The 19,426-nt window shown below is 40.8% G+C and overlaps 1 protein-coding gene across 5 annotated transcripts in view; it reads right to left on the bottom strand.

The window, feature by feature from the left end:
* Positions 1–19,426, bottom strand: part of vps13d (vacuolar protein sorting 13 homolog D) — a 223,510-nt gene that overhangs the window by 12,965 nt on the left and 191,119 nt on the right. For all 5 annotated transcript variants that reach the window (XM_083919727.1, XM_083919728.1, XM_083919729.1 and 2 more), the window contains exons 64-66: positions 19,138–19,305; positions 18,696–18,828; positions 11,455–11,650 (exon numbers count right to left, since the gene is read on the bottom strand). In XM_083919727.1, coding sequence (XP_083775853.1) covers positions 11,455–11,650; positions 18,696–18,828; positions 19,138–19,305 — 497 coding nt within the window. The remainder of the gene's footprint in view (positions 1–11,454; positions 11,651–18,695; positions 18,829–19,137; positions 19,306–19,426) is intronic.

The following is a 19,426-nucleotide window of genomic DNA, read 5'->3' as shown; positions in this document are numbered from 1 at the left end:
CTCTTGAGCAAACGTGAATGACTTGAAAATGTTTTCTGCCTCGTTGCCCATGGCGTAAATCAGGCAGCTCAGTTGGACTTGTCCCTCGTCTTTGTGAAGTTTTGTTGTGATTCTGTATCGCTCAAACTGTTGCTTCCACATGGGCTACTCCTTCGGCTTGTCTAGCGTGGTTAAACTTAATTTATTTTCTGCTTGCCATCTGTCTTCTTAATTTATCTCTTGGTCGTTTGCTGAACTACATCTGACAACACGTAAAATGATCGAGGGTCGGCTTTATCCGTTTATATTCACTTTAATGACAAACATCTAAACAAACTGGCATAAGAAAAGTATCTTCTGTAACCTAGGCGACAAGGCATTAACTGGCCTGTGTTAGAATGTTACGCTGCTGTGGCAACATTAGTTATATATATAAACTACTGTATATATGACAATCAAGATATCAGAACTATGTCTGTGAATAATTCCGAAATTAAGATCACTAGTTGGAATATTAGGGGCCTTAGAAAACTGACTAAATTGAAACAAGTTATAAATAGGTTGAAACATCTCAGGTCTAAAAGAAACCCCTTTGATGGCCTCTTACATACCTTTTCTAAAAAAAGTGATTCATTCTTCTTATAAGTGATGTATTCTTCTTATAATAATTATGCTCAAGGTGTTAAAGTTAACCTAATTAATATTTATGGTCCTATCAAGGACATGCTGTCTTTCTTTGAAAAATTAGAGTTGACTGTGTCCACCTAAGAAGGTCTCTAATTGTACATTAGACCCAGTAATGGATCGACTTACTGGGACTGATATGTCGTACATACAGACAAGGAAAAAGCTGAAAGGATTCATAAAAGATCTAAGACTAGTCAATGTATGGAGGACAAAAAATCCAAACAAAAAATAATTTTCCTGTGACTCTTCTACTTATCAAACGTATTCACATATTGATTATTTCCTAATAACTGTTGAACTGATGTTAGAACTAATGTAACAAACTGCTGGTAGGACATCATAGTGATTAGTGATCATGCAGCTGCCTCAAAGCTGGTGGAAGCATGCTTAGGCATATTTGCTCAACATTCTCAGAGATGGAGGTTCCAGGTACATTGGTTACAAGATCCATCCTTTCTTAAGCCTGTGAATGTTCTCATTTGTCCAGTTCATCGTTATCCCCAAAGCAATTTCAGTCAAAAGCAACTGGACTTGGTTATTTGTCTAGGAAGATGTTTCCCCTCTCATCTAAGAGGCGTCATCAGTTCATGTACGCAACTGACCAGGCTGGGACTGGTCTAACTACCTAGTGTGGAGATCCAGGTATTTAACCTTTCACAAGGCCGATGATGTCACTGGAACCCTCTGTGCCAACAACCGCCGTTAGAGTGACAGTCGTTGGTGGGAAGTAGGTTTCGACTTCCTTAGTGCTCTATTGAGTCTTAACGACAGTTGTTGGAGTCACAGGAGGCCATTTGTGAACAGTTGTTCTTTGAGGTTAGATTGTTGAATCTCCTGAGAAGGGATGAAAGGGCAGCATTGTAAATTGGAGATAAATGGTGTCTCAGACCTCCTCCTCTGTTTACCAATGGTTTCTCTACTTTTGCGTAGATGGCTTCTTTTACTCTTCTTTCAAACCATCTGTCCTCTCTGTCCAGGATGTGCACATTGTTGTCATCAAATGAGTGGGCCTCCTCCTTGAGATGTAAGTGGACAGCAGAGTCCAGGCCTGAGGAGTTAGCTCTCATGTGTTGGGCCATGCGGTTATGCAGTGTTTTTTTTGCTTCTCCAATGTAGAGATCTTTGCATTCCTCATTGCAATGAACAGCATAAACCAGATTGCTTTTGTGGGTGTGTAGTGTTCTGTCCTTGGGATCTACTAGTGTCTGTCTGAGCGTGTTACTGGGTTTGAATTACCCAGGGATGCAGTGTTTGTTGAAGATCCTCCTGAGTTTCTCTGATACCCCATCCACATTCGGGATGACTATGTTGTTTCTCTTGTTTTCTTTTTCAACCATCTTGGTTTTCTTTCTGGAAGCAGCTGCTGTTTTCACAAAGGTCCAGCTGGGGTAACCACAAGTTGTGAGGGCGCCTCTCAGGTGCGTTCTTCCCCTTGGGCCTGTGAGCTGGTGGGTACGTTATCAGCTCTGTGTTGCAGGATTCTGATAACTCCAAGCTTGTGTTCCAGGGGGTGGTGGGAGTCAAACAGTAGATATTGATCTGTGTGAGTGAGTTTTCTGTATAGCCCAATGTGGAGGCTCCCGTCCTTCTCCATATGGACGTCACAGTCTAAGAAAGGCAACTGTTGTCCTTGACTTCTTCTCTGCTGAACTTGATGTTTCTGTCCACTGAGTTTATATGTCCTGTAAAAGTTTGCATCTCTCTGGATTTGATTTTAACCCATGTGTCATCCACATATCTGAACCAATGACTCGGTGTTGTTCCTTTGAAGGAGTTCAAATCCTTGTCCTCTACTTCCTCCATTTATAGATTTGCCACAATACGGGATACTGGTGAACTCATGGCACAGTCTTGTTTTTGTCTGTAATAAGTGCCATTAAAATGGAAATATGTGGTGTTCAGGCACCCTATGATGTTGGCCAGATATTGGCAAATGTGGTCTGGTTTGAGATTTGTTCAGTGGTGTAAGGAGTTGTCCTGTGTGAGCCGCTCTCTTACTGTGGCCAGAGCCTCCATGGTTGGAATACAGGTGAACAAAGGAAGTCACACTGTAGGATGGTTTCATCTACATCCATTTTTTAAGTCTCAGACTTTGTTCACAAAGTCTATGGAGTTTTGGATGGGGTGTGGGATGTTGCCCACCAGTGGTGCCAGGATATTGGCTATGTGCTTGGCAATGTTGTAAGGGACCGAGTTTATGCTGTTGGGCCTGAGCGGGTCCCCTTCTTTATGGATTTTTGGGAGTCCATATAAGCAGGGGCTTAATCCTGGGGATAGAGCCTGTAAAATTGTGATTTGTCAGTGACCCCTTCTTTTTTAAGTTGCTGTAGACACTCTATAACCTTCTTTTTCTAACCGCTGGTGGGGTCTCGTTTCAGTGTTTCATAAGTGTTAGAGTCACTGAGTAGTGCACAGATCTGTGCCTGGTAATCAGTTGTATTGAAAACAACTGTGCATCTACCCTTGTCTGCTGGAAGGATTGGGATGTTGTGGTCTTTGCTCAGCGCTGTTACTGCTTTTCTCTCCTCAATGGTGAGGTTGGATGGGGAACCTTTGCTTGGGACAATGCTGCTGACACTTGTAACCTTAGCTGTTCAGCCTCAGTTCCGGTAAGGTTGTTTTTCTTTATAGCAGATTCTGTAGCTGTAATCAACTCCACTATGGGTAACTCTTTTGGTGTCATGGCAAAGTTCAAGCCCTTGGCTAAGGCCTCCTTCTCTGGGTGGGTAAGACCTCTGTCAGACAAATCCTTAACCCATCTGTTATGTGTTTCTTTCTGTGCTGGAGTGTCAGTTTTCTGCCTCCAAGTGAGTATTTCTGTGTTTTTGCCAATATTCCGGCATTGTAAATTGTGAAATTTCTTTGTTTGTCTTTCTTTGCTCTTGTTGTGTTGAGATAGTTGGGCTTTCTGGGTGAAATCCACAACTTCATCCATGATAGAAACAGGTAAGATTGATGTCAGTTTCTGTAGTGAGAGGTCCGCTTTCTCTTTTAGCCCTTCGATAGTGAAATTGACCTGTCTTATTCGCTCATTGAGGAGTTGGTTTTTAGCCTTTTCTATGATTTTCTCCACTATGCCCGCTCATAGTGGAATACAAGCATAGGCTAGTTGGTGTAAGCCTTTGCTGTTTGCATGTCAGACTAAACCGTATGTAGTTTCTGTAATCTGCAATTTTCCAAGCCAACCTTTCATGTTCCCGCACCATTTTAAGGGTTGCCAACCCAAATTGGTGTGCAATAAGCCTGTGAATGTTCTCATTTGTCCAGATCATCGTTTTCCCCTCAAGCAATTTCAGTCAAAAGCAGCTGGACTTGGTTCTTTGTCTAGGAAGACTTACCAGTGACATCATTGGCCTTGTGAAAGGTTAAATACCTGGATCTCTACACCAGTTAGTCCGACCAGTCCCAGCCTGGTCAGATGCGTACATGAACTGATGAAGCCTCTTGGATGAGAGGTGAAACGTCTTCCTAGACAAATAATCAAGTCCAGTGCTTTTGACTGAAATTGCTTTGGGGATCCTTTCTTAAATTTATAGGAGCCTGCATAGATAACTTTTTCCTACTAAACACTGATGAAACAACCACCAGTGTAAGGTGGGAAGCATTCAAAGCATATATAAGGGGAGAAATTATTAAATATACAAGCTCAAAGACTAAACAGAGCAAAAAAGAAATACAACCATTGGAAAGACAGATTAAAACACTAGAGTTAGATCTTTATGATAATAATGACGAGGAAAAACAGCAACAATTGACAGTAATTAGAGCTGAATAAAATAAACTAACAACTGACAAAGTGGCTAAAACCCTCTTATGGACCAAGCAAGCATACTATGATCAGGGTGAAAAGCCAAGCAAATTACTGGCTTAAGAAAATGCAAGCCGAAAGAACAATATCAGGTGATTTAACAACATACCCAATTTAAATGAATGCTACCTTTAGAAACTTTTATACAAACTATTATACAAATCAGAATATGCAGAAGAGCATATACAACAACAAGCATTTCTCGATCAGCTACAGTTCCAGAGCTTATCTGAAGATGATAAGGAAGCACTAGACAGACATTAACAGTAGAGGATCTGTATGAGGCCATGAGCAGTATGAACACTGGGAAAGCACCTGGTCCTAATGGGATACCTATAGAATTTTCTAAGAAGTTTAAACAGAAACGTGCACAACCTTTAATATATATGTTTAACGAATGATATAAAACAGGAACTGTACCACAATCGTTAAGATTAGCTATGATAACTGTGATATTAAAACCTGACAAAGTATCCCATTAGTTTAATGCAAGGGTGTCAAACTGATCCAGTAAAGGGCCACGTGGCTACAGGTTTTCATTCCAACCAATCAAAAACACAGCTGGTCCAAAAAATTGTGTGAAGACAGTTCAGGTGATTGAGTAAGTCGAGTCAGGTGTGTTCTTGTTAGGTTGGAATGAAAACCTGCACACAGCCCCTTTACTGGATCAGTTTGACACCCCTGGTTTAATGGGATGTGATACAAAAATATTGTGCAAAGCTCTCTCTAGAAGATTAGAACAATATCTTCCTCAGCTGGTCAGTAATGATCAGAATGGTTTTGTATTACAACAGCAAGGCTTTCATAACATCAGGAGAGTGTAAGAGTGTTAAATGTACTGTTTGAGAAAAAATAATGCCAAAGACACTCCAATGTTGTCCGTTGGTGCTAGCCAAGCATTCGATAGAATATAATGGAAATACCTTTTTGATCTGCTGCCTAGATGTGGTCTAGGACAAATATTTCTCAAGTGGATTAAAGTACTGTACACCAGGGCTATTCAATTAATTTGGAATTGGGGCCGGTTGACGAAAGTGGTCCAAAATGAGGGGCCGGAAAAATATGAGCATCCCATCAATGGATATTGTAAAACAATGCAGCGACATAGGAGTACATATATTGTCTTTACTTTATCACTGTAATATAATAGTAGTCATAGGCCTCAAAGTGCAACAAGCTTGTCAAAAAGCAATCCTTGTTAAATTAGCATACCTGTTAACCAGAGGTTTTCACTCAATAAGTTTGTGGCTCTTGTCCTTTACTTGAGTATTTTATTTACATGCTACTTTATACTTCCACTCCACTACAAATCAGTGGAAATATTCTACTTTTTACTCCACTACATTAATCTGATAACTACTCATTTATTAGTACTCTCAGTTACTAGTTACTTTACCAGGCTTACAAGTACATATGAAACATTAGTTTATTCATCAAAAACTGGACTGACAAAAATTAACGTAACATAAATGCAGAGTAACATGATTTTTCTGAAAATGCCTTATCAACTTATACTCTTTACACACCGATATGGCTGCACAGATTTAACGACAGAGCAGAGTTTAGCGAGCTGTTGCCAAGAGGATTCAGAAACCCACGAAGAAGAGCGAGTGGGAGTGTGCGTAGTGCCACGCATGGAGCAAGTCTCCCAACGTGCCGAGACGGTAGCGCTGAGATGGATACGAGAAAGGACAGCGGTCATGAATTACTTTTTCACACAGGCTCTCTACTCAAAGGGCCAGTAAATATTCCCTCGCGGGCCAAATCTGGCCCGGGGCCGCCGATTGAATAGCCCTGCTGTACACAAACCCAACAGCAGAATTATTGACGAATAATACAATTTCACTCGAACACTCAACCAGGCAAGGCTGCCCTTTGTCTCTTCGGCTTTTCACTTTAGCAATAGAACCTCTGTCCTTGTAAACTATAACCCTCTGGTAGATGAAGTGACAGAAAAGTAGGAACGATGGTCTAAATTGCTGATATTAATGATTGGTCGTATAAATCTTATTAAAAATGTATATTATACCCACATTTATATATCTTTTCCAAGTACTCCCGCTTCCATTACCCAGTAACTTGTATTAAAAAAAAAAAATAATAATAATAATAATAATAATAATAATAAATAAATACATTTAAAAAAAAAAAAAATATATATATATATATATATATATATATATATATATTTAGCTTGTTCATTTGGAACAATAGATATCAAGACGCTAAAGAAACCCTTTTGTTAAAATATCAGTGCACAAACTGTACGCTTTGATGATGAAACAATAACTTTTTCACAATTTACTCCTATCTGGGGCAACAGACAATTCAAACCTGGTAGATTGGATGGGGATTCAAATTATGAGCAGAGGAAGGAATTGGGATGGTTTCGGACCTTTATTTTGAAGGTACCCTTCTCAGATTTGATCAACTTTTTCATGTCAAGTACGGAGTTCCTCAAAAGAATTTTTATAAATATTTGCAATTAAGAAATTCTATAGCATTTATAGGGCTGAAACAATTACTTAAGTAACTCAAGTTACTCGATTACAAAAAATCGATGATTCGTTCAATTCCTATCTTGCACGTTTTGCGGCCTGTTCAGCGCAGGGATCATTGTTCCATTGGGACCGTTTTTGCGGATGCACAACAATTCATCTGGAAAAGGCAAAGAAGAAGTTTGAGATCATTTCACACTTAAGTTGCACTGTGTCCACTGTTAACTAGAACTGTTCTACCACAACAGCACAACGTCGATGATTCCGCATCGGAGCCGAAATCAGCATGTTGTTAACGTCACTTTACCGAGCACTGCTGTTCTGTTGCTGTAGTGACAAAGAAACAGGAAGAAAATGCGTAACGTTAGCTGTCCTCATGAGTTCCTCTATGTTTAGTTTTTCATGACAATGTCAAAAATAACGTTACCTACCCGATCAGTCTTTATGGTTTTGTTTGAGGAATCGTGTCGGTCGTGTTTTGTACGTTGCTTGTTGTTACGGTAAACAGGAAGAGAGCGAGTCGCTCTGCCTGATAATATCTATCTCTAATTTTCTAAATAACTCTATTTGTCTTTGAAACCTGTTTGAGTAAACATGTGTGTCACATAGAATTTTATGCACTACTTTGAATTGTTTAAATAGTAAACTTATTCATGGTAAATTGCGAGTGTATTGCCTTCAACACACACACACACGTCTCTCTCTCTCTCTCTCTCTCTCTCTCTCTCTCTCTCTCTCTCTCTCTCTCTCTCTCTCTCTCTCTCTCTCTCTCTCTCTCTCTCTCTCTCTCTCTCTCTCTCTCTCTCTCTCTCTCTCTCTCTCTCTCTCTCTCTCTCTCTCTCTCTCTCTCTCTCTCTCTCTCTCTCTCTCTCTCACCTGCACACTCAAACACAAACTCACAGACTGGGTGTTACCACACCAAATAAGCCTACCCCAGAGATAATAAATTTTTTGCAAAATAACGCAAATTGTTTTACGCAAAATAATAATATTTTTTTTTTTTGGATTTTTTTATTTATTTTATGTATTACTCGATTAATCAATGGAATAATCAGTAGAATACTCTATTACAAAATGATTTGATAGCTTGGCCCTAATCAAAATATAAGACATTCATGGCCACACCCCCGCTATCGATTATTGAGGAAACGGTGATTAATAACTTAAATGGTTTAAAACACATATCTAGATTCTATAACCTTTTAGCAGAGTACTCAACAGGATCAGCATCAGATAAATGAAATGCTTGGAGAACAGACACACGAGGATATTAGTGGGATTGGGGAAGAGCATGTTTAAAAGCGAAATATAATTAAATTAACAAAAGATTAAAATTGATTCAGTAAGTGGTTGATGAGGGTTTATACTGTTTAATCCCTGTTTAATCCCTGCAAAACGTCATATAAAAATCATATATAACTTCAGGGTTAGGGAAGATATCGGATAATCTGTAATCGGTTCAACAGCTGGGGTTGCTTGCCAGTTCAGTGCTGACCAGGGCAAGGATCTGTCTCGGCACACAGTATCTCGTTGTTAAAGACTTTTTCTACTGAAAGCCCACTCTGCAGGGACCTAACCTCTAATCAGTAGAAAGAATAACAAGGCTAGACTTGCCTTTGCTGAGGAGCATGTTCTGTGGACAGAGGAAAACTGGTCCAGAGTGACTTCAGCGATGAGAATATGTTCAATTTATTACGGTCTGATGCAAAACCTCATGTTCGGCGTAAGACTGGGGAAGAAATCGTCATGGTTTGGGGGATGTTTTTTGCAGCAGGAGTTGGGCCTCTTGTACAGCTAAATGGCAGGGTACATGCAATACATTTACTGCAATTGTCTCCCAATCAGCCCGCAATTTTCACGCCAGACAATGTCCCCTGTCACACTGCAAAACCGGTTAAGCAGTTCCTTGAAGCTAAGAATATTGAAACAATAAAAATGGCCAGTCCAGATAGTCCAGTCCCATAGAAAATCTTTGGAAAATTCTTGGCGACAAAGTAATGGCTAAGAAACCCCCTACAGTTACTGAACTGTGGAAGAGACTGAAAAAGAATGGACCAAGATCGAACCTGAGCAGTGTGAGAAACTAGTGATGTCCTGTGGGCACAGATGTGCTGAAGTCATTCAAAGCTGTGGCCTCTACACTTCCTATTCATTTTTATTCATATAGCCCAAGAACACATTGTTGAAATCTTCTCTTCTGACACAATGGTAACTGTTCTCTAATTTTGCTCACTGTTCTTTTCACAAAAAAAAGGTTTTTGTTGAAGTGTTGGTCAAGTCTTGGTTAATTAAAAAATCATGATAGTACAGCAGTGGTACAGACACAGCGGATATTCTATCAAATTCTGAGATCTCTACTGTATATATTAATAAAATACATTTTAAAAAAAGGGGCAGAGGAGCTTCCAACTTAAATTTTGTCGATTTGTCCATAAATGTTGTTTTCCGTTTAACGCATTTTCTTCAACAGACCTTCATATCTGGCGAGACCGAATATAAAGTAACTCAGGTGGTGTAACCCAGTAAATACTCCTAAACAAACAACAACAAAATTTCCAAACTAGCCTAGCCAAAGAGTTTTAGCCTAATGAAGCCATTAGGTATAACTGCAATTTCTCATTATTAATCCGCAATACATGTTACCTTGAAGGTCGATATGAGCATTTGCAATGTAGATTTTCAGTCCTTTCCGTTCTCTGACTTAATCTTCCTGATGAAGCCTTCAGCTTCGCTTGGGCTGTTAAAGATATAAGATCGTCCCTTATACATAATCAATACCGGAGTTCTAACGATCGCAGCTTGGCTGAGAGTTAACTTCCGAAATAACATTCTCTGGAAGCTGACCAACTCCAAATGGGGAGCAACAGCACACACATTAAGATCCACTACTCTGGCCCTGTGCTAGTCCTCTGCGGAGTATGCGTGTCCTGTTTGGGAGAGATCATCCCATGCCAAGAAACTAGACCCAGTGTTGAATAACACCTGTCATTTAATCACTGGCTGTTTGAAGCCCACCAATATAAACAACCTGCACCTCCTCGCTGGCATTGTCCATGCTGATGTGAAATGGGAAGCTGCCAGCCGAGTAGAGATGACCAAGGCCACCAATGATGAACACCACCTCCACTACAGACGAGTAACCCCGGCCCAATGGCTGAAGTCCAGAAGAAGCTTTCTCAGCCATGTCCACCAAATGGTGGTTCTTGTAAAGGATTTCTCTTTTCAGCTCTTTTGAGCTCTGCTCTTACCACTGCTTCTTTATCTTTATAGTTTAAGAACTTCATTATGGGCTCTTTTTTCCGACTGATCCTATGTGCCCTTTCCACTGTGAGTTTTGTACGTAATGGTGGCAGCTCCAGCACCTTCTGGGTCCAGCTTTCTGGGAAAGTGCATGCATCTTCCACTTTTGGCTTGCTTTTCTCTGCTTGAGAGGCATACCCGTAAACTGCTGGAATGTAAGTAGCCACACAGCGGTTCCCAAAATAGTTTTTAAAAAGGATTTAGGTAGCAGAGCAGGTAATAACACGTCCCCACAGCAAGCCGCCATAACTGGAAGTCTTGCTACGCTTTCTAATATTTGAGAGAAATATTTCACTAACAGGTAAATTGTCTCCTTTCATGAACCCTAGCATCTTATAGATAATATTCATTATGTCCTACTTCCTATGCAGAATCTTTTAAGAGAGATTACTCAACCTTAAAACCACAATAACTGATTTGTTTGGCCACCTGAGGGTAGCAGAAACAAGTTGTGAGAACAATATTGGCATATCATCATTTTTTCAGTTGATATGGTGAACTTGTCAGCATACAGCAGTTAGAGAGAAACATCATCATTCATTTTGATTACAGCCACTTCAACCAAAGCACCCCAGTGTCAAATGACAAAGACCTGGGCTTTGTAGGCCCACACTCCACCTGCCTGTGCAAGAGGTGGCGAGGGTAACACTTTTTAGGTCCTTTTATTTAGAATTTATAAGCTATATATAAACATTTAATAAATGGTTTATAACACACGACTATGCAGTTGTAAGCAGATAAAAATGTTTATTCATGGCCTTATTCAATAAATATAACTCCTCCTGTTGGCAGTGCAGGCTGATGTATAAACAGAACATAAATAACAATTTAGTTAAACACAGTTGTAATAATATGTATTCATAGAAGAATTTGAATTGTTGATTAATATTTTACATTAACACTTAAAAATGTCTTTATAGTTGCTTACAACTATGTTACAGTGTGTTATTAACCACTGATGAAATGTTTATATACTGGTTAAAATTCTACATAGGCAGAATTAATACAAATTGTTACCCTTTGAAACATATTAGACAACCAGACATGTAAAGATATAATAATTAACATTTTGGACATTACATTTTCAGTGGAGGATGTACAAAAACTCAACAGGCTTCTACAGCCGAAAAGAGGCCCCCTTCATGTTTTAGGAAGTGGAGGACTATTATAAACTTAACCCACCTGTGGTTGCTGAGACTAGCCATGTCCCGGACCGTCTGTGCTGTCTCTGAGGCAAAGTCCAGAGCTCCAGCCACCGGTTTGGTCACAGTGCCAACCAGACCTTTACCCAGGCCTGAGAAGAAGCCGCTGACTCCACCCTCCGACTTCACGCCCTCCACTGTGGAAGTGATGATGCTTGTCATGCCTCCGATGATACCTGGGGAAGCATTTAATACATGTTCACTGTAATTCACTGATATTAACTCTTTGATATTGTACATTGTTCAACAATTGAAGAATATTATTCCCATAATTAATTTGGTCAATTCAACCAATAAATGTTTTTCCCATTGATACTATCAAGGATGCAAATTGCTATAATAGCTCATTTATGGACATGTTAATTTGTAAGTGTATTTACACTGCAATCTACTTGAGATAAAGTTAGTGAGAAAATCCCAGATCAGCAGCAGACAGGCCACATTAACCAGCTCTAACAGGGGGATTCAGAGGTGTTCCCAGGTAATTGTAGAGATATAATCTCTCCACCTAGTACTGGGTCTTCCATCAGGCTTCCTCCCAGCTGGACGTGCCTGGAAAACCTTCCTAGGGAGGCGCACAGGGGCCATCCTTATAAGATGACCGAACCACCTCAACTGGCTCCTTTCAGTGTAAAGGAGCAGCGGCTCTTCTCCAAGTTTCTCATTGATGGTTGAGCTTCTCAGCATATTTCTAAGAGAGATGCTAGCCACCTTATACTTGCGACCTTGTTCTCTCAGTCATGACCCAGCTTTCATGACCATAGGTGAGGGTAGGAACGAAGTTTGACCGATGGATCGGGAGCTTGGCCTCCTGGCTCAGCCTTCTTTTCATCACAACCGTGCAGTTAGGCAAATGCAATACTGCCCCTGCTGCTCTGATTCTCTGGCCAAACTCACACTCCATCGTCACAACAAGACTCTGAGGTACTTAAACTCCTTAATTTGGGGTAAGGACTTATTGCCTACCCGAAGTAAGCAATCCTCCGGTTTCCTGCTGAGAGCCATGGCCTGAGATTTAGGCCCTGGCCACATGATCAAAAACAACCGTTTTTTCCCCCTCCCTTCTGGAAAGGTTTTCCGTCCACACGGACTCGGCTCAAGAAATATCTGCGTCCACATGAAACCAGTGAAACCAGCTGAAAACGCTGTAATACACATGCCGGGCCCGGGTGTGGCCTTGTAACTGCCACAGAAATACACCAACACGGAGAAGAGGAGATGGAGCTCCACTGTTGTGTAGAATCATAATACAAACACTGGAGAGTTTGTCGCCAAATCTGGCAACTTCCCAAATCCTCATCCACCCTAGAGAGAAATCTTTAGACTGTTTCTGGTGTTATTGGAGACTTTTGTGGTGTTTTGGACTCTGATGCACGAATCACTCTGTAGTAACTGATGAGCCCCTCCCCGTCCCAAAGCACTCACAGGGGGGCACTGTCTTGCTACTTTTTGGGACCTTCTTGGCAACTTTATTTATTAAAAGCTACTAGCGACCAATTTAGCATTTTATTCAGAGTATCAGGGAAAAGGGAGAAATATATGGTCGGCCTAATTCATTCCCATGCATGTGGCTCAGAGTACAGTTCAGTCTGTGGGTCCGTGTCTCTCTCCACGCAGCTGTTATGTGACGCTGCGGGGGTTAGAGGTCGGAGGTGTGGAGATGACGACATTGTTAACAAAGCGCAGAAAAGACCGTTTTCAAGCTTGGATAACGCCGTGGATGGTCGGCCTAACTGGTATTAAAAATGTGTGTTAATGGGAAAATGTGTTCTCGTGTGGCCAGGGCCTTGGAGGTGTTGATCTGCATGCCAGCCATTTCACACTCGGCTGCGAACTGATCCAGTGAGTGCTGAAGGTCACTGAACGATGATGCCATCAGGACCACATGATCTGCAAAAAGAGATTTTGATTTTGAAATATAGATATTGTTCCGTTAATTCTCGCTCTTTGGTCCCGCTTTTTAAACAGGGGCGCTGTCCAAGACTTGCAAACAATGCTGAAGAGCTGTGTCAACCAAGACAGCCCCTCCCAACCCAAAGCTTTCAGCATTTCTGGACTAAATGTTATCGATCCCTTGGGCTTTGCCACTGTGGAGTTGTTTGACTACCTCAGTGACTTCTGCCAGGGATATTGACGATGATCCCCCATCAGCCTCCAAGTTGGCCTCTACAATAGAGGAAGTGTTAGTCAGATTAAGGAGTTCGTCAAAGTGCTACTTCCACCACCCGATTACTTTTTTCAGTTGAGGTCACTAGCGTCTTCCCAGATAACATATCCCAGAAGGACTCCTTCAGTTGGCCAGCTTCCCTGATAACCCATGTGTCCACAACAGTGTTCAAGGGTTACCACCCCTTGAGGCACCTAAGACCTCGAGACCACAGCTCACCGCCACAGCTTCAGCAATGAAAGCTTTGGACATATCCCACTCGGGTTCAATGCCCCCCACATCCACAGGGATGCCAGAAAAGCTCCGCCAGAGGTGTGAGTTTCAACATTCCAAGTTCACCCACACTACTGTTTCGGCTTACCAGGTCATCCAGAATCTTCCCCCATCCTCTGACCCAACTCATCACCAGATGGTGATTGGTTGACAGCTCCGCCCCTCTCTTCACCCGAATGTCCAAAACATGTGGCCTCTGATCAGACGATACGATCACAAAATCAATCATTGACCTTTGGCCTAGGGTGCTCTGGTACCACGTACACTTATGAGCATCCTTATGTTTGAAACATGGTGTTTGTTATATACAATCCATGACTAGCATAGAAGTCTAATAAGAGACGTCCACTCGTATTTAGATCAGGGAGTCTGTTCCCCCCAATCACATCTCTCCAGGTGTCTCTATCCCAGGTGCTGAAGTCTCCCAGCAGAACTATAGAGTTGCTATTCTCTAATTTAGCTCACTGTTATTTTCACAAAATAAAGTTTTTGTTGAAGTGCCTTGGTTATTGAAAAAAAACATGCTCGTACAGTAGTGGTATAACCACAGTGGATATTCTATCAAATTCTGAACAATAAAAAAATAAGAGCATTTCAGAATGAATCAAGTATTAATCATTTGTTCTGTAATTTGAATTACCATTTGTCTATAAACTGACAAAGTGGGTGTCAACAAAGGATTTAATAAATATTATCTACATGATTGCGGGGTTAATGAAAGGAGAAAATTTACCTGTAAAAGAAATCTTTCTCTCAAATATTAGAAAGCGTAGCAATTTAGTACATTCTTTCTAAGATCCTCAAGAAATTAGTCCCCAATAAGCTGTGTGACTTTTTTTTTTTTTTACATATTAATGAGTTATTGGGCTTATGATGTGGAAATCAATGACTTAATAGTCTTTCCACAGAATCCTATTTAATCAGACCATTATTTAATAACTTTTGAATTCGTATTACAGGACTACTCACCTCTAGGTAAAAGTTTCTACACTAGATGTTTATCTGACAGTGCTATAACTATTTAAGGAAGCGATTCTATCTGCATTTACTTTAATGCCTTATCCTAATATTCCTGCACTAACGTTAGTTTCTCTGAAATTTATCACCTTGTTGGTAGTGCTGCTGGCTCACACTCAACTTTGTTGCTCCTTTAAAAAAGATAATGAAACAGAGAACGTTAGCCCTATGGTATAACTCACAAACCCGTGAATTCAAACAAGTATCGCGGAAATTGGAAAGTAAATGGCGCTCCACTAAATTGGAGGAATCTCGCTTAGTTTGTTATGAAAGTCTAAAAACATATAGGAAGGCCCTCTGTAATGCAAGAGCAGCCTATTACTCATCTTTAATAGAGGAAAATAAGAACAATCCTAGATTTCTTTACAGCACTGTAGCCAGGCTGACAGAGAGCCACAGCTCTATTGAGCCATGTATTCCTATAACTCTCAGTAGTAACGACTTAATGACAAAATTATAACTATTAGAGAAAAAATCAACTCGCTTGGCACCAATTTTTGACAACTGTACGCCCTGATATATTCTTGGACTGCTTTTCTACAATTGACCTTAAAAAATTAACCTCTACTATTTCAGCATCAAATGCCTCTACTTGTCTCCTAGACTCTATTCCAACTAGGTTACTTAAAGAAGTGTTACCTTTAGTTAGCACTCCTGTTTTAGATATGATTAAGGTTATGTATCACAGTCTTTTAAAGTAGCTGTAATTAAACCTCTTCTTAAAAAGCCCAGTCTTGATCCTGAGGTACTAGCCAACTATAGACCTATATCTAACCTTCCTTTTCTCTCTAAGATCCTCGATAAATTAGTCGCCAATCAGCTGTGTGACTTTTACATAATAATGAGTTATTTGAGGACTTCCAGTCAGGATTTAGAATGAATCATAGCACTGAGACAGCACTGGTAAAAATTACTAACGACCTTCTAATAGCTTCAGACAAAGGACTTGTCTCTGTACTTGTTTTACTAGATCTTAGTGCTGCCTTCGACACTATTGACCATTGCATCCTGCTACAGAGACTGGAGCATCTAATTGGCATTGAGGGAACCGCATTAAGCTGGTTTAAGTCATATTTATCAGAAAGATCTGTTTGTACATGTTAACGACAAATCCTCCATGCACACTAAAGTTAGTCACGGAGTTCCACAGGGTTCTGTCCTTGGACAAATTCTATTCACCTTATATATGCTTCCCTTAGGAAATATTATAAGGAAGCACTCCATAAATTTTCATTGTTATGCTAATGATACACAATTGTATTTGTCGATCAAACCAGAAGAAACCGATCAGTTAGCTAAACTTCAAATGTGCATTAAGGAAATAAAAAGCTGGATGACCTGCAATTTTCTGATGTTAAACTCAGATAAACTAAAGTTATTGTACTTGGCCCTGAAGGCCTCCCAAACTCAATAGCTAAATAAATTGTTACTCTGGATGATGCACCACAGTAAGGGAACTGGGTGTTATTTTTGATCAGGATATGTCCTTCGATTCTCACATAGAAAACTAACGACAAGGAATGCATATTTTCACCTGCGTAATATTGCGAAAATTAGGAGCACTGTGTCTCAGAAAGATGTAGAAAAACTAGTTCATGCATTTGTTACTTCTAGGCTGGACTACTGCAACTCCTTATTATCAGGCTGCTCCAATAAGTCTGTTAGGAGTCTCCAGTTGGTCCAAAATGCTGCAGCTCGTGTACTAACTAAAACAAATCGAAGAGAACATATTTCTCCTGTATTAGCCTCTTTGCACTGGCTATCTGAAAGATCTAGAATAGGATTTTAAATACTTCTCCTTACCTACAAAGCTCTTATTGGTCAGGATCCGTCGTATCTTAAAGAGCTCATGGTACCGTATTACCCAACTAGATCGCTGAGCTCTGAGAATGCAGGGCTACTTTTCGTTCCTAGAGTCTCCAAAAGTAGAATGGGAGGCAGAGCCTTCAGCTACCAAGCTCCTCTCCTGTGGAACCAACTCCCAAGTGTTATTCGGAAGTGAGACACTGTCCCTATGTATAAGAGTAAACTTAAAACTTTCCTTGTTGATAAAGCTTACAGCTAGGGCTTACGAGCCCTTAGCAATGTTGTTATTTTTAAGCTGATTTTGTTCTGCTTAATTATGCTGCTATAGGCCTAGTCTGCCGGGGGATAATACTTTTCCAGATACTCTGAGCTTCTCTCCTCTCTGTCTGTATCATCATGTCTCATCAATGCATGTTACTAATTCACTTCTTCCCCGGAGTTGTTTGTGCTGTGTCGTCTCGCAGGTCTCTGCTGATCGTGGTGTAGCCTGCTGCCGTGGTCCTGCATGACGCTTCCTGCTACTATTATAATCTATAACCTTAGCTGTGCTTGTTTCTACTATTCTCCTGTATTAACCGCCGTAACATATAAGTCATATTCACATTACTATAGATATTATTACAGTTACTGGAAGTGTGTTTGTCTCTGTCTTTGTCTCTCTCTGTCCATCTGTCCGTCTTTTCTCTCTTTCTCTCTCCTTTTCTTCCTCCCCAACCGGTCAAGACAGATGGCCGTCCTCCATAGAGCTGGGTCTGTCTTACGTTCCTGCCTGTAATAGGGAAGGTTTTCGTTGCCACCGTACTCTACGGGGGAATTGTTGGGTCTATGTAAATCATAAATAAGTCATAGAGTGTGTTCTTAACCTACTCTGTAAAGTGTCCTGAGATAACTTTTGTTATGATTTGGCACTATAAATAAAATTGAATTTAATGGAATTTTCATTCAGTCATTGGTCTGCACATCGAACAGTTTCACCAAGTCACAAACTGAGACTAATCCATCACCAAAGTCTTAAACACAAAGCCTGACAGCTTATTCAGCCATAAACACTCAGCAACAATGTCATCAGGTTCTGTGTAATAATATCCAGAATTAAAATCCAGGGCTCTGACCAGATCACTCGAACCTGATTGCTATTTCTCCCATCTTGGGATGCTGAATATTTTCAACACTTTAACACACATTATTTTTGCACTTTGCACAGTGGATGTGACTTTAATAAGGCAGCCATGTTACAGTTACATTCTGTGTGCTGCTCCTAACCTTTCAACATGCAAATCAATTTACAGTATCTGTGCGAAAAAATTGCATAAACGCATGGCCCAACACAGGAGAGCCAACTCCTCAGGCCTGGACTTTGCTGTCCACTAACATCTCAAGGAGGAAGCCCACTCATTTGATGACAACAATGTCCACATCCTGGACAGAGAAGACAGATGGTTTGAAAGAGGAGTAAAAGATGCCATCTATGCAAAAGTAGAGAAACCATCGCAGAGGAGGAGGTCTTAGACACCACTTATCTCCAATTTACAATGCTGCCCTTACATCCCTTCCCAGGAGATTCAACAATCTAACCTTAAAGAACAACTGTTCACAAATGGCGTCCTGTCACTCAACAACTGTCGATAAGACTCAATAGAGCACTAACAAAGTCAAAACCTACTTCCCACCAACGACTATCACACTAACAGCGGTTGTTAGCACTTGGAGCACAAAGGGTTCCAGTGACATCCTCGGCCTTGTGAAAGGTTAAATACCTGGTTCTCCACACCAGATAGTTAGACTAGTCCCAGCCTGGTCAGTTGAGTACATGAACTGATGAAGCCTCTTGGATGAGAGGTGAAACGTCTTCCTAGACATATAACCAAGACCAGTTGTTTTTGACTGAAATTGCTTTGGGGATAACGATAACCTTTTCCCATTAGATTTACTGTAACTTAACCAGACACAGGTTGTACCATGAGCCAGTCCATGGATCCCTGCTACCAGGTGTTCCCCACTGGTGGCTCCGTGGTATCTGATGTACTCTCGCTCGCTCTGGTGCCGGTTGTCCATGGTCTTCCCCAGCCCGTCTGATAAAGTCCCTGCAAACTGACACACAAGAGCAGGAAGGTCTTACATGGCTACAGGGTTTCTGCTTCTATTGCAAGTTTCACATATTCTTTCCAGGATATATGTTCAGATGTGACACATTAACAGCAACACATTTACAATATAATATAACAATACAACATCCAAGCAATACATTGAAATACAGTTATATGTGATGCACCAGCGCGAACACAAAAGGATGATGTAAAAAAATACAGCAGAGTAAATACAGAAAGAAATATAGAACAGTTTTAAGGCAGCCAAACACAAAAGAGGTCTTACAGAGTACACAGCTAAGCAGAGGTGTACCTTGGCAGCAGAGTTGGACACACCATGAGTCACATTGCGTATAAGACCACCCACGTTGCCGTACTTGATGAGCTCAGACACGCCCTCAGTGACGTCATTGAGGAGGCCCATGGGGTTTCCCAGGAAGTCCACAGAGCCCAGAATTTGAGCTGCCTGGCTGATCAGCTCCTACGGACAGGAAACACCACTCTGTCATGACCTGACAATCACTGGACAGTATAACGCATCAATGAAGCAGCTAGTAGGGGATGGACATCATCAAAACTGTGCAAAAATATAATTACTCATT

Source organism: Echiichthys vipera (assembly GCF_963691815.1).
Source record: "Echiichthys vipera genome assembly, chromosome: 9".
Classification (NCBI taxonomy): domain Eukaryota; kingdom Metazoa; phylum Chordata; class Actinopteri; order Perciformes; family Trachinidae; genus Echiichthys; species Echiichthys vipera.
The sequence above is the reverse complement of the archived record's forward strand: the minus strand, read 5'-3'. Positions and strand labels throughout refer to the sequence as shown.